This window comes from Heterodontus francisci, chromosome 3, assembly GCF_036365525.1.
Source record: "Heterodontus francisci isolate sHetFra1 chromosome 3, sHetFra1.hap1, whole genome shotgun sequence".
NCBI lineage: Eukaryota > Metazoa > Chordata > Chondrichthyes > Heterodontiformes > Heterodontidae > Heterodontus > Heterodontus francisci.
In genome coordinates this window covers 104,880,309-104,896,643 of record NC_090373.1, presented here as the reverse complement: position 1 = coordinate 104,896,643, position 16,335 = coordinate 104,880,309, and the positions used below count along the sequence as shown (strand labels likewise).

Here is a 16,335-nt window from a genome sequence, read left to right as displayed (position 1 = left end):
GGCAGGGGGTCCGCCATGGAGGATCAGGCCAGGCCCTCCCGGCTTCGGCCTCCGAGGCAGGCATCTGCCAGAACAATCAGTCCTCCCACCACGGAGCTCGACGTCGTAAGCTTGGTAAAAATCCAGCCCAATATATGAGGGATACCAGGTCAAATTAGGAAGTAATGAATGGGTAACACTGTTTTCTTTTAAATGCCTATAGGAGGAAAGGAAACTGAAAGAGGTCCACAGTTTCGAGGTACTGGCAAAGAAATAACTAAGTTTGAAAATAGTGAAATGAGACAGTTTAAACACAATAATATAGTGAGGATGAAGAGCACATAGGATGGGTAATGGGTGTGTGTGTGTGTGTATATATATTCTGTTCTGACCAGGTGAGAAGGAGTCTAGGGGTTCGCTCTCAGCCTAGCCTCAGATTTAACCGTAACAGGGTTTAATTTTTTTTTAAATACCGTGTTTTAGCTCCCCATTAGTGAATCCTTGTTCACCGCTTTCCAATTGTAAGGCAAAGAAATCAGTTCAGACAGGTTTTCTTAGATTTTAAACAAGAAAGGTAGAAGTTTATTCATCTTAAACTCTAATCCGGTTACCGACTACGAATATGCGACACGTCCATGCTAGTAGGCATATGCGATAGAGACAGAAAAGTAGAAAAGAATAAAGGGGAAAAGTTTGAGGCAATAGATGGGTTTCTATTTTACTGTCCTTTGAGTTTGCTGTGAAGTCTTAGGTTTCCGGTCAGAATTACAATTCGTCGGGGCCCAGTTCACACTTCAACTTGTTGCAAGGTCGGAGTCTTTTCTCTCTTGAGATTTACGTGTCTTCCGTGGGTCCGGTGGCTTGGGAGAGAGCGAGAGAGAGGCTTCCTTACTCCAGGTTCCAGTTCAAACAGCCTTCTAACTCTTTCTCTGTGACACAATTCAAATAGAAGAGCAGGTTGCCCAGCAGTTTAGTCATGTAACTAGCTGGTTTAGCCACTTCTGTTTGTGGATTCTGCCATCTTAGCAGTCATCCTGGAATGTGAGCGTCCTCAGCTTCAAGGTCTGGTGATCACAGACTATTTTGTGTTAAGTGGACCAGGGAATAGTCCTTTGTCTCTCCAAGCACAGTCTGTTAGTATGCAGATATTTTTCCAGCCAAGTGTCTGGTGATTTTCTTTTTAACAAGTCCTTTCTTCACTCCAGCAACAGTTTAAATCAATGTTCATATGACAAAATTAATATGCCACATTCTTGGCAGGTGGGGATCTGTATGACAATATATATATAATGTAAAAATAATATATACTTATTAATTATTATAGTGTTTGAGTTCAATAATTTATCTTCTCAAGTGACAGAAAAATGTCCCATGCTCCTCATTTACTTATGTCCCTCAATAAGGTTCTAATTAGACTTGTTGGACTAGATTTTCGAGGCAGAACCAAGGTGGGCGGGCCTGGAATTTCTCACCCCTCGCCAGTGTGCCGGTTTGCTGGCACGGTTCCAACCCAGAGCCATTTTGATAAAGGCTGGGTTGTGGGCGGAACGGCTTCCTGCCCGCAAGTGATAGGTAGCCAATAAAGATAATTGAGCGGCCTATTAAGACCCCCTCCCGCACCGACAGGAATATTCCACTTGGTAGGTGGGCCCGCTGCAGTGGCTGAAACATGGTCGGTGAGAGGAGGCAGCCTCCTGGTGGCAGATCGGGGGTCCAGCACTGCAGCGGCCTTTATAACCCGTACCCCTACCACCCGGCTGCCATACAGCGATGGCCACAGCTGCAGCCACAGGCTATCCTATGGAAGGGTTCCTCCTCCACAAAGACAGCCTGGCATCTGTAGCCTCTTTCTATTTATTTTTAATAAGAGTTCAGAGGGCGCCTCAAGATGGAGACAACCTCTGTCCCACATAAAAGCAAAATACTGCAGGTCCTGGAAATCTGAAATAAAAGCAAGAACTGCTGCAAGTACTCAGCAGGTCTGGCAGCATCTGTGGAGAGTGAAGCAGGGTTAACGTTTCAGGTCAGTGACCCTTCATCAGAACAGGCAAATGTTAGAAATATAATAGGTTTTAAGCAAATAAAGCGGTGTTGGGGCAAGAGATAACAAAGGGCAAGGTGTTGATAGGACAGAGGGTCACAGAGAATAACTGATCAGAAGGTCATGGAGCAAAGACAAATGGTATGTTAATGGTGTGTTGAAAGACAAAGCGTTAGTGCAGAGAAGGAGTTAATTGGCAGAAAAATGAGCAACCCTGGCCCAAAGTACAAACATGAAAAAAACAATGGTAAAGAAATGAATCATGAAACAAACCAAAATAAAATAAACAAATAAAAATAATAAAAAAGAAAAAAATAACCAAAAATAAAAAGGGGGGCCCAATCGTGCCCTGAAATTATTGAACTCAGTGTTCAGTCGGCAAGCTGTAGTGTGCCTAATTGGTAAATGAGATGCTGTTCCTCGAGCTTGCGTGATGTTCACTAGAACACTTCAGCAAGCCCAGGATAGAGATGTGAGCATAAGAGCAGGGGGAGTGTTGAAATGGCAAGCAACTGGAGGCTTGAAGTCATGCTTTCAGACTGAGCAGAGGTGTTTAGCGAAGCAGTCACCCAATCTGCATTTGCTCTCCCCAGTGCAGAGGAGACTGCATTGTGAGCAGCGAATACAGTATACTAAATTGAAAGAAGTACAGGTAACTCGCTCCTTCACCTGAAAGGAGTGTTTGGGGCCTTGGATAGTGAGGAGAGAGGAGGTAAAAGGGCAGGTGTTACACCTCCTGCAATTGCATGGGAAGGTGCCGAGGTGCTGGGGGTAATAGAGGAGTGGACCAGGGTTTCGCGGAGGGAACGATCCCTTTGGAATGCTGACAGGGGAGGGGAAGATATGTTTGGTGGTGGCATCACTCTGGATGTGGCGGAGGATGATCCTTTGGATGTGGAGGCTGGTGGGGTGCAAAGTGAGGACAAGGGAAACCCTGTCGCGGTTCTGGGAGGGAGGGGAAGGGGTGAGGGTCGAGGTGCGGGGAATGGGCCGGACACGGTTGAGGGCCCTGTCAACCACAGTGGAGAGGAATCCTCGGTTGAGGAAAAAGGAAGACATATCAGGTGCTGTCGTGGAAGGTTGCATCATCGGAGCAGATGTGTTGAAGATGGAGAAACTGGGAGAATGGAATGGAGTCCTTACAGGAGGCAGGGTGTGAAGAAGTGTAGTCGAGGTAGCTGCGGGAGTTGGGAGGCTTATAATGAATATTAGTAGACAGCCTATCCCCAGAGATGGAGACAGAGAAGTCAAGAAAGGGAAGGAAAGTGTTGGAGATGGACCATGTAAAGGTGAGAGAAGGGTGGAAATTGAAAGCAAAGTTGATAAAGTTTTCCAGTTTGTGGTGGGAACAGGAAACAGCACCAATACAGTCATCAATGTACCGGAAAAGATTTGGGGGAGGGGGCGTGAGTGGGACTGGAACAAGGAATGTTCAACATATCCCACAACACAACAGGCATAACTAGGACCTATGCGGGTACCCATAGCAACACCTTTTACTTGAAGGAAGTGTGTGGAGTTGAAGGAGAAGTTGTTCAATGTGAAAACTAGTTCAGCCAGGCGGTGGAGGGTGGTGGTCGATGGGGACTGGTTGGGCCTCTGTTCCAGGAAGGAGCGGAGAGGCCTCAAACCGTCCTGGTGGGGGATGGAGGTGTAGAAAGATTGGATGTCCATAGTGACGAGGAGGCAGTTGGGGCCAGGAAACTGGAAATTGTCAAAATGACGTAGGGCGTCGGAAGAGTCACGGATGTAGGTGGGAAGAGATTGGACCGGGGAGAAAAGATAGAGTCAAGATAGGAAGAAATAAGTTCAGTGGGGCAGGAACAGGCTGAAACAATGGGTCTGCCAGGACAGTCCTGTTTGTGAATTTTAGGAAGGAGGTAGAAGTGGGCTGTCTGGGGTTGCGGACTATGAGCATGGAAGCGGCAGAGGGAAGATCGCCAGAAGAGATTAGATCAGTGACAGTCCTGTGGACAGTAGCTTGATGTTCGGACATGGGGTCATGGTCCAGAGAGGAGTAGGAAGAAGTGTCTGAGAGTTGACGCTGAGCCTCTGCAAGGTAGAGGTCGGTGAGCCAGACAACATTCTTGTCTGCAGGTTTGATGACAATGTCGAGGTTAGACCTGAGAGAACGGAGTGCTGCAAGTTCAGAGGGGAACAGGTTAGAGTCAGTGGCATGGTGGGAGGCAGAGAAATTGAGACGGCCGATGTCTCGCTGACAGTTTTCAATAAAAAGATCAAGAGCGGGTAAGAGGCCAGAGGGAGGGGTCCAAGTGGAGGAAGAATGCTGGAGGTGGGTGAATGGGTCTGCTGGTTGGAGGAGGACTCCTGGTCAAAGAAGTGAGCCCGGAGGTGAAGGCGGTGGAAGAAGAGCTCAACATCATGCTGACCGCGGAATTCATTGAGGTGGGGGCGAAAGGGGATAAAACTGAGTCCTTTGCTGAGTACAGAACATTGAGCGTCAGAGAGGGGAAGGTCAGAGGATATAGTGAATACATGGGGTGGGGTCAGAGGGAAGTGAAGGAGAAGAAGGATCTGGAGGGGCATTAGTCCCCATCAGCTGCTGGAGCTTGCGTTCTTTAACACCTGAAAGGAAGAAAAATCGTTTTTTGTTGATGCGTCAGATAAGACGAAGGATGAAATGAAACTGCGGAGTGTAACGGCTTTGAGATAAGGTGAGGCGGTGCTTTTTTGAAATTCATTCATGGGATGTGGGCGTCGCTGACCAGGCCAGCATTTATTGCCCATCCTTAATTGCTCTTGAGAAGGTGGTAGCGAGCCGCCTTCCTGAACTGCTGCGGTCCAATTGGGGTAGGTATACCTGGAGTGCTGTTAAGAAGGGAGTTCCAGGAATTTGCCCCAGCGACAGTGAAGGAATGGCGATATAGTTCCAAGTCAGGATGGTGTGTGACTTGGAGGGGAACTTACAGGTGGTGGTGTTTCCATGCATTTGCTGCCCTTGTCCTTCTAGTTGGTAGAGGTCGCGAGTTTGGAAGGTGCTGTCTAAAGAGACTTGGTGCGTTGCTGCAGTGCATCTTGTAGGTGGTACACATTGCTGCCACTGTGTGTCGGGGGTGGAGGGAGTGAATGTTTGTAGATGGGGTGCCAATCAAGCAGGCTGCTTTGTCCTGGATGGTGTCGAGCTTCTTGAGTGTTAGGGCTGCACCCATCCAGGCAAGTGGAGAGTATTCCATCACACTCCTGACTTGTGCCTTGTAGATGGTGGACAGGCTTTGGGGAGTCAGGAGGTGAGTTACTCACCGCGGGATTCCTAGCCTCTGACCTGCTCTTGTAGCCACGGTATTTATATGGCTACTCCAATTCAGTTTCTGGTCAATGGTAGTCCCTAGGATGTTGATAGTGGGGGATTCAGTGATTGTAATGCATTGAATGTCAAGGGGAGATGGTTCGATTCCTTCTTGTTGGAGAAGGTCGTTGCCTGGCACTTGTGTGGCGTGAATGTTACTTGCCACTTATCAGCCCAAGCCTGGATATTGTTCAAGTCTTGCTGCATTTCCACATGGACTGCTTCAGTATCTGAGGAGTAACGAATGGTGCTGAACATTGTGCAATCATCAGCGAACATCCCCACTTTTGACCTTATGATTGAATGAAGGTCATTGATGAAGCAGTTGAAGATGGTTGGGCCTAGGACACTGCCCTGAGGAACTCCTGCAGTGATGTCCTGGAGCACAGATGATTGACCTCCAACAACCACAACCATCTTCCTTTGCGCTAGGTATGACTCCAGCCAGCGGAGGGTGTTCCCCCTGATTCCCATTGACCTCAGTTTTGCTAGGGCTCCTTGATGCCATACTCGGTCAAGTGCTGCCTTGATGTCAAGAACAGTCACTCGTACCTCACCTTTTGAGTTCAGCTCTTTTGTCCATGTTTGAACCAAGGCTGTAATGAGGTCAGGAGCTGAGTGGCCCTGGTGGAACCCAAACTGAGCAGGTTATTGCTCAGCAAGTGCCGCTTGATGGCACTGTTGACGACACCTTCCATCACTTTACTGATGATTGAGAGTAGGCTGATGGGGTGGTAATTGGTCGGATTGGACTTGTCCTGCTTTTTGTGTACAGGACATACCTGGGCAATTTTCCACATTGCAGGGTAGATGCCAGTGTTGTAGCTGTACTGGAACCGCTTGGCTAGGGGCGCGGTAAGTTCTGGAGCACAGGTCTTCAGTACTATTGCCAGAATATTGTCAGGGCCCATAGCCTTTGCAGTATCCAGTGTCTTCAGTCGTTTCTTGATATCACGCGGAGTGAATCGAATTGGCTGAAGTCTGGCATCTGTGATGCTGGGCACTTCAGGAGGAGGACGAGATGGATCATCAACTCAGCACTTCTGGCTGCAGATTGTTGCAAACACTTCAGCCTTATCTTTCGCACTGATGTGCTGGGCTCCCCCATCATTGAGGATGGGGATATTTGTGGAGCCACCTCCTCCAGTTAGTTGTTTAATTGTCCACCACCATTTACGGCTGGATGTGGCAGGACTGCAGGGCTTAGATCTGATCCGTTGATTATGGGATCGCTTAGCTCTGTCTATCGCACGCAGATAATGGTAGAGTGGGGGATATGCCAGTCCAGGAGGTTACAGATTGTGGTTGAGTACAATTTTGCTGCTGCTGATGGCCCACAGCGCCTCATGGATGCCCAGTTTTGCATTGCTAGATCTGTTCGAAATCTATCCCATTTAGCACGGTGATAGTGCCACACAACACGAAGGAGGGTATCCTCAATGTGAAGTTGGGACTCCGTCTCCACAATGACTGGTCACTCCTACCAATACTGTCATGGACAGATGCATCTGTGGCAGGCTGATTGGTGAGGACGAGGTCAAGTATGTTTTCCCCTCTTGTTGGTTCCCTCACCACCTGCTGCATACCCAGTCTAGCAGATATGTCCTTTAGCACTCGGCCAGCTCGGTCAGTAGTGGTGCTACCGAGCCACTCTTGCTGATGGACATTGAAGTCCCCCATCCAGAGTACATTCTGTGCCCTTGCCACCCTCAATGCCTCCTCCAAGTACTGTTCAACATGGAGGATTACTGATTCATCAGCTGAGGGAGGGCGGTAGGTGGTAATCAGCAGGAGGTTTCCTTGCCCATGTTTGACCTGATGCCATGAGACTTCATGGGGTCTAGAGTCGATGTTTCGGACTCCCAGGGCAACTCCCTCCCTACTGTATACCACTGTGCCGCCACCTCTACTGGGTCTGTCCTGCCGGTGGGACAGGACGTACCCGGGGATGGTGATGGCCGTGTCTGGGACATTGTCTGTAAGTTATGATTCCGTGAGTATGACTATGTCAGGCTGTTGCTTGACTAGTCTGTGGGACAGCTCTCCCAACTTTGGCACAAGCCCCCAGATGTTAGTAAGGAGGACTTTGTAGGGTCAACAGGGCTGGGTTTGCCGTTGTCATTTCCTGTGCCTAGGTCGATGCCGGGTGGTCCGTTCAGTTTCATTCCTTCTGGAGAGAGAGGTCCAGTGTGTGCATGTGACAACGCATGGCACTGAGTATGGATCTCAGGTTGTGGCGTGAACAGCTGTCTGAGGAATGTTGTATTTCTCAGAGATACCTGTAATCCTGGGTGGATTCAAAACCTGAAGGATGAACCTCACTCTCTCCTACATACATCGGCAGCTCTCACCTCCTGGTGGGATGGTGGGGCTGACAATGTGTAATTGCTGGAGGGCCTCCTATTGGCCCTCCAGCCTCAGGAACCATCCACTAATTGGCCTGACACTGAAAAATCATGTTGGGGGATCTATGTCCAAAGCGGTGCGGGGTCGGGACCCGAGAGTTCTCCCGATATCGGTTTCCCCACCCCTGAAGGAAAATCCAGCCTGTTCTGTTAACGATTACTGCTTAAAAGACTTGTTGAAAGAAAGTTAAATACTGAATAGAGTGTATATGACAAAAACAATTATAATTTCCATGTAATGCAATAATTGCCTAGTCTCAATGAAATAGCTGTGCTAACACATGAGCAAAGTTGCCATTAACCCATAATTTTAAGAAGTATACTTTGCCAGTTCCTACTTAACTATTGTAAGGGTTTTTAGTTCTGTTGTAGTAACCCTAAAGGAACAACAGGAACTGGAGGGTGAAACATTTTTCCATTGCCTCTGCAATGCAAGGATTGTAGAAAACCTCAATAAGAAATGCCCAACTTTAAACATTCCAATTTTACAAATAATGCCATTTAAGTGCCTATTGTGTCTTGTCTATTTTGACCATATGCCAAATGTTGCATTTTTATATTGTAATACAAATAGTTTTTTTAAGAATTGCTGAGGGTGATGCAGGTAGGCAGAACAATGGCGATGAAATTTAATGCAGACAAATGTAAAGTGCTACCCATAGGAAGAAGAGGTGGACAATACATGTATGCCATGAATGGTGTTAAGAGTATTGGTAGACTCGACATAAAAAATGTCCCACCAATACAGGGTAGCAATTTCTGAAGCTAATAGCCATAACAGTGGAATATAAGTTAGAGAAGATAATAATCAAACTTTATACTGCTCTAGTCGGACAACATTTTGTATACTTTGTTCAGTTCTGATCACCAATAAACATGCAAATGCTGGAGGCTGTGCCAAAAGGCTGATAAATATTGAGAAGAGACTGGAGAAACGGGCTTTACAATCCAGAAAGAAAATGAGTAAGAGATGATCTTGTGGAGATAGATAAAATTATTACAGGTGTAGAAAAAGTTAAGAACATAAGAACTAGGAGCAGGAGTAGGCAATTCAGCCCCTTGAGCCTGCTCTGCCATTCAATACGATCATGGCTGATCTCATCTTGGCCTCAACTCCACTTTCCTGCCCATTCTCCATAACCCTTCAACACTTTACTCATTAAAAATCTGTCTATCTCCTCCTTAAATTTAATCAATGTCCCGGCATCCACCGCACTCTGGGGTCGTGAATTCCACAGACTCACGACCCTTTGAGAGAAGTAATTTCTTCTGATCTCTGTTTTAAATCTGCTACCCCTTATCCTAGGACTATAATCTCTTGTTCTAGATTGCCCCACCAGAGGAAACATCCTCTCTACGTCTGCTTTGTCAATCCCCTTAATCATCTTATATATTTCAATTGAATCTCCTCTCATTCTTCTAAACTCCAGAGAGTAAAGGCCTGAACTGCTCAATCTCTCTTCATAAGGCAAACCCCCATCTCTGGAATCAATCTAGTGAACCTTAAGCAAGAATGTTACTTTAAACGGCCAGAACAGAACAAGGTTCTAAAAGAGGATATTTTTTGGACAGGTATCAAGAAATCCTTGTTCATGAAAGATGTGATCAACACGTGGAATAAACTTCCAGATAGAATAGTGAAGGGAAAACCCTGTTATCTTAAGAGATAATTAGATGCTACAATGCTGTGACAGGATCTCACTGGAGGAATAGTTTAGATGGGCTAAATGACCTTGCTCATCCAGAATGAGCTTGTAATTAAACCCACAGAATTTAAGCTGCTAAATAGCAGCACAATAACACTTCAATTTTTTAAACCATTTTATAAAGAAACAACCTGCAAATTTGTACTGGGTTATATTGAATTTGGTGACTTTAAAGGGATGAATGCAGGAATTATTTTGTTTAGTTTTAACAGACTCTAAATTGTGAGCTAATAAATACACAAATATTTTCAAACACCTTTGTATTTTGTCCTGTCAGATGCAGTCTCTATACGTTAACTGGCAACATAGAATACACAGAAAAAATTATCTGCACTGCATCTAATTTTACAGGGGAAGTAAACCCTTAGATGGAGCAGAGCAATAACAGGATTCACTTCCTATATTTTTATTATGTTGATTTAATCACATTGTGTCATTTTGTTAGATTATGTACCTCATCCGCTAGAAGCATCACGCTAATCACAAGAACATTTTGAGTATTCCACTCACAGAACCTAATAAAAATAATACTGCAAATCACTGTAATTGCTAAGTGCAAAACGTTAGTTTTCTTTTGTGTATTTTTGCAACTAATTGATGATGCATTTTATTTTTGTTGCTTCTCTTTAATTCTCTAGTTATTAATTAAATAATAGCATTGTGTAGTTTTAAATGGTTTCAGAATAAATCATTAGTTATAGAGCTTGCTTATCATGGAACTTTATTAACAATCAGAGCTATTGGTTTTACACAAATTAAATAACTATATTAATATATATTAACTTTCACTAATGCATTTTCCTTTTCTTTTCATAGGCTTGTTTATCTTTCCTATCTATTACATTTGTAAGAAGCAGAGGAAAAGGTCACAGACTGGCATGTTTACGTAAAAAAAGAAATGAGCCTTGTTTACATGGGTAACGACGGATATGTCAGGGTCCTCACAGAACGCTGCAGTGAGAAGCAATAGCACGCAATTAACAACCAGATATTGAACAAACATGAAACTGGGAATGTTGTCATGAATTATTTCTTGGCCATATTAGTAGTACACCATTCTCGGAATAACTTCCAAAGACCTCGCTTCAAGCACTGTGATGTACAACTCAAGAAAGAAGCAACTAATCAGATTCTTTTCTTTTTATGGATGGATCTGGGGTAAAAGATAACAGTGCTGGAGATAGGGCTGTTTTTCCATTTTGCACATGTTAGCAGTACTAAGCTGTAATCACGGATGATATGGGCCTCTGGCAATGTTTGCACTTCTTGCATTGTCCTAACACTGTCTTAAAACCTCAATTTTTGAAGAGAATTTTTCTCTGCACCATGTGATATTCCTGTACCCTTTGCAATGAAAATTCTTATCTCAAAGGATGCTTACGTACTATACACGCCGCTTCATTAAGATTTCATCTAATTGGATATTTTATACACAACTCTTCTAGCAGTTAACATTTGCAGAGGTGGCAGTTGTAATTCAGCTCAAGGCACTAGAGGTAAACTGGGATATTTTAGATTACTGCCCAAGTTGTGACTCTGCCACTTAGTCCAAACAGTAAGTAGACCTGATCTTTAAAATTCTAGAATCATGGTCAACAGCATGAGCCTGAGTTTTAGCCAAAATAATGTGTACAGTAGGTTTTGTCCTCAACAAAGGCTGTCCTTGCTTTATTTCAGTGGTGGGAAATATTGAAATCTGGTCAAAACAAACAGATTGCTGAAGTGTGAACATGCAGAACAAATTCGGATCATGCAAAAGAAAACTCATTTTGTTTGTTGCCAATTTGGCAACTTTAATGGGGCACAAACAATAAACAGTAAATTATACAAAAATAAAAGAAAATGTAAAATAAATTAAAATTTTGCCCCAGACATTGACTATGCACTCCAGTCCCTCCAGTGCCCATCAGTCACAGAAGGCCTCAAAGGGGCTGAATTTTATGAGCGTGCCACAAATTGCAGCAGCGTGCTCTCATCTCAGCGGACTGCTCACGCGGATGTGCCATTGCTGAGCCCTCTCAATATTTCGTGTGGAGGTTCATTTAAATGGAGGGGGGGGGCGGGGGCGGAGCGGTCGCCCCCAATGACGTACAGCCGGCGCCATTTTTAAAGGGCTGCAAGACCTTATTGGCAATTTCAATTTTTAAAGGGACGTTGAGGCCAAATTAAAATTTTAAACTTTATTAAAGGATCGAAGCCCCTATCCCACCCCCCAATGTACTTAAGGCACACAAAAAACTTTTCTTCCCATTAACAACTTTTCTCCCCTACCTTTGCCCTTCAGCCCCTGCCCAACATCCCCTCAGCCAATACAAAGTGTTTTCTCCACTCCCCTTCCTCCTCCGCCCTGATAATTTTGCTCTTCCCCCCCCTCCCCACCAGTGTCACTCTTCGGAACTCTGAACGGAGTTCCTAAGGCACACGAGTTCTGGCTGGTGGCCGGAATATCGGCGTGGGATGGCTGCCGGGACGAGGTAGATTAATTTGCATTTATTTTACTTCATTTTAATATTTGAATGAAGGCCCCACCGCTGAGTGGCAGAGGGACTGCACCGAGGCCTTGCCGTCGCCAGTAAAATGCGGTGTGGCCTTCTCGGCGGCGGAAGTCATGGCAGGCCTCTCCCGGAAGAATTTTCCGGGACCCCCGGCCACGACCCCAACGCCGGAGGGCTCATGAAATTCAGCCCAATGTGTTCCCTCGCCGGGGACACCTGAGTCAGGAGGCAGGCAGTCGGGCTGAACGGCACCTTCAACCGTACACTGCCTGGACCCTTGGATGGCCATCTTGGAATATTCAAAAGCAAACCTTTGGAATTTACACCTCAATTACAGTAAGTTCAGATGACTGGCTAGTATCTTCCCACTTAGCTTCACTGTTGATTTCCAGTTGTGACTATTGCCAGGCTAATGGAAGTGGAGGAAATCCTGACACTAGATCTGGCAATCACATTTTGCTTGCTTGCATTCCACCGAATAACATTAAATGATGCCATCTTAAAGTAACTTTTAGTGCCTTATTAGCAATTTTTTTGAGAGAGGAGAACCTTTCTGCTGCTAATAGCCATGCTATAGTTATTCTTCAATTCTATTTCTGTAGTATGAAATGGGTCACTTGACAGTCTAAGCATAATTTTTTAAAAAACATTAACTAATATTGCAGAGAAGTTCAAAGAAGTGGTTTTGTGGTTTTGCTAGAAATGTTTCTTCATAGTTAATATTTTAACAATTACACAGAAACATATTGATCATCCAGTAGCTCCTTTCATTGGAGAGAACTGTTGTCCTGTGTATTGAATTTCCATATCCTGCTCATTCGAACTCAAGAAATTGTAGAAGGGCCGTTTGTTTCATCAAGCCTACTCCCCCCGCTCTCTCCCCCCCCCCCCCCCCCCCCCCCCATAGTCCATATATAATTGACCTAAATCCTGGACTATATCCCATACTTTTAAAATCAAGGTTTGGCTTAATATTTATAAGAACTTCACATTGACTGAAATTTTTCTGTGAATAACTGGAAAATATACTATACTAATAGCTATCCCTTCAACACGAGCACATATTCTGTTTCCTGTTACATTGTGCATTATCTGCATTTTTTTTAAACTCTGTAAACCAATCTGTTTAATTGGACCAAGATCCTTTGAATGCAGTTTATCTTCCATATAAGGCACTATAACATCGTCATCAGCAAATTCAATATTACAAGAAGTACTGTTATCCAAATCATTTATTTGTCATTTGTGTTAATGACAGGAGAAACAAACAATTTGCTGTGGGATTCTGTTGGTCTCTTGAAGCCAGGCAGACCCTTTTTTTTAAAGTTTAGCAAGCATCTGCTTCCTATTACCAAACTAATTTTCAGTCAGCTATCTAATATGTCAGTAACTCACTGAGCCTTAACCTTCTTTAAAAGGCCGAACTGTAAAACTTTAACAATTTAATTTTCAAAATCTAAGTAGTGCACATCCACTAGTTTAGTTAATCCCTCAAATTAATGCCAGTGCTTCTAAATCGATGCTGATTATTACTTATGCTAGTAAACATTTTCTAACCAATGTAGTTAGGCTAAAGGGTCTCTAAGTTCTAGGTTTGCAATTTAACCATTTTTGAATATTGGGATAAAATCACCATTCTCTATATTTTATTTATCTCAGCACAGTCAAAACCTGATTGGATGATATGACAAATAGGTATTTTTACCTGAGATTGCAACATCTCGGAACCATGAACTATCAGTAATATGTCTCCTTTGAAACCAATTTAAAAGACTCTGCTGATTCTTTTTTATTTTAATGCACCAAAATTCTGTGCTGAAGAACTTAAGAAATAAACTATTTCTAAATCCTCACAATTAGTTTAAATACAACATTCATCAGTTTGTAGCATGTACATGTCCAGTACTGTTATTTTCCTATTAAGTTTATAAGGTGCTCATTATCAAGATTGCACATCATATCCTACACACCTACCATAATTGGCAATTTTTTTATAGTGTACTAGAAAGATAATTTCTGTGATAAGCTGACTTGTGATTGTAAACATTTATTTTTATAACTTCTAAAAATACAGTACTTTTGAAAACACTGCGATATTGACAGGTTTTGCCTAATGATAAGTCAGTAAAATCCCTCAAACGTTGACAGTGGGTAGTACAAATATCTTTGAGTGTAACAGAAAGTTGTGAATGGCTGAGAATTACATCAAAGCCCATGATAAAATTATATGTTCTGGGGGAAATTTGTTTTTATACTTTCTGTAAAATGAAATATCAATTCAGGTAAAATCTGAAAGTAGTTTTGTGATGGTAATGATGTAAGTGCATTGATGCCTCCCCTCCAATAAGACTGAAGAGATGTGAAGGTTAATTCCATGAACCAGCAGCTCCGAAATGAAGCCATATTTTCAGGGAGCATGGGGCAGAGAGTTAGGGCTGCAATATTATTTCCAGAACTCTGACCTGTGCTTCCTTTAATTACAGCTTCCTCGCTGGGAGCACAGGATCATGGAATAAGGCTATGATTTACATATTTCACTTAAAAGCAACATTTTTTTATTCGTATTTTTTCAGTAACTATTGGATCTTTATCAGGATTGACCCTCTTAGACTTTCAAACATAAATTTCATCAGAACCAATAAGCCAACACTTCTTTATGTAGAAATTTTAAAATATTATTAGGTGATTTAGATTTTTAGGAAACTTTTGATATTTTCATTTGTTTTTTGTTCTGTGAAGTCGAGTAAAATTAGTGCTAATGGTCCAGACTGCAGTGCCCTCCATCGCATCTCTATTCTGTTTCTTGCACACAAAGTAAAATCAGAAGAACAGAGAAGTCCATTATTTAATCACAAGTATTAAATATTTTTTGTCAAGGCATGTTACCCTTTAGTATATAATAGTTTACTTACTCAGAGGTTTGAACAGTCATCAGCTGCTCCTAAGGATAATTTTCACAAATTAAAGATCGTTGGGGTAAATTTTCATCTTCATTGCCTAGGCGATAATTTGATGAGCTGAACACCTGTCCATTTTAGAACCCATCTGATTAAATCAGTGGAATAAAAATTGAGCAAGCTCTACAACAGGCAGAAGTCCACTTTGTCAGATTACTGCCCATTTACTGAGCATGAAAAATTGCCCCGATGAGACATTGGGCAACAGGGCAAATTTTCTTCCCTCATTCACTATTGTTTTTTCAAGATCGTCCTCTCTCGTTTCTTGTATCTCTCAGACATATTCTTCCTGCTTGCTTTTGCCTCTGAGATGACATTGTTCATATCTGTTTTTGAAGTAACTCCTCTTCACTGGTCTGTTTTCAAGATCTATTGCTCTCTGTTGCCCTTCCTCACATTTGTTCTCTTTAATCTGAAACCTCTGTGATAGCAATCTGAGGAAAATTTCTACATCTTTGATGAATCCGATATTATCAAAGAACAAAGAAAATTACAGCACAGGAACAGGCCCTTCGGTCCTCCAAGCCTGCACCGATCCAGATCCTCTATCTAAACATGTCGCCTATTTTCTAAGGGTCTGTATCTCTTTGCTTCCTGCCCATTCATGTATCTGTCTAGATACATCTTAAAAGACGCTATCGTGCCCGCGTCTACCACCTCCGCTGGCAACGCGTTCCAGGCACCCACCACCCTCTGCGTAAAGAACTTTCCACGCATATCCCCCCTAAACTTTTCCCCTCTCACTTTGAACTCGTGACCCCTAGTAGTTGAATCCCCCACTCTGGGGGAAAAAGCTTGCTATCCACCCTGTCTATACCTCTCATGATTTTGTACACCTCAATCAGGTCCCCCCCTCAACCTCCGTCTTTCTAATGAAAATAATCCTAATCTGCTCAACCTCTCTTCATAGCTAGCGCCCTCCATACCAGGCAACATCCTGGTGAACCTCCTCTGCACCCTCTCCAAAGCATCTACATCCTTTTGGTAATGTGGCGACCAGAACTGCACGCAGTATTCCAAATGTGGCCGAACCAAAGTCTTATACAACTGTAACATGACCTGCCAACTCTTGTACTCAATACCCCGTCCGATGAAGGAAAGCATGCCGTATGCCTTCTTGACCACTCTATTGACCTGCGTTGCCACCTTCAGGGAACAATGGACCTGAACACCCAAATCTCTCTGTACATCAATTTTCCCCAGGACTTTTCCATTTACTGTATAGTTCACTCTTGAATTGGATCTTCCAAAATGCATCACCTCGCATTTGCCCTGATTGAACTCCATCTGCCATTTCTCTGCCCAACTCTCCAATCTATTTATATTCTGCTGTATTCTCTGACAGTCCCCTTCACTATCTGCTACTCCACCAATCTTAGTGTCGTCTGCAAACTTGCTAATCAGTCCACCTATACTTTCCTCCAAATCATTTATGTATATCACAA

At 43.5% G+C, this 16,335-nt stretch overlaps 1 protein-coding gene across 1 annotated transcript in view; it reads left to right on the top strand.

Moving 5' to 3' along the window:
* Nucleotides 1-15,856, top strand: part of rnf217 (ring finger protein 217) — a 199,574-nt gene extending 183,718 nt beyond the window's left edge. Inside the window, exon 6 of the mRNA XM_068025366.1 lies at nt 10,255-15,856. Coding sequence (XP_067881467.1) covers nt 10,255-10,328 — 74 coding nt within the window. The 3' untranslated portion in view covers nt 10,329-15,856. The remainder of the gene's footprint in view (nt 1-10,254) is intronic.
* The last annotated feature ends 479 nt before the right edge of the window (nt 15,857-16,335 follow it).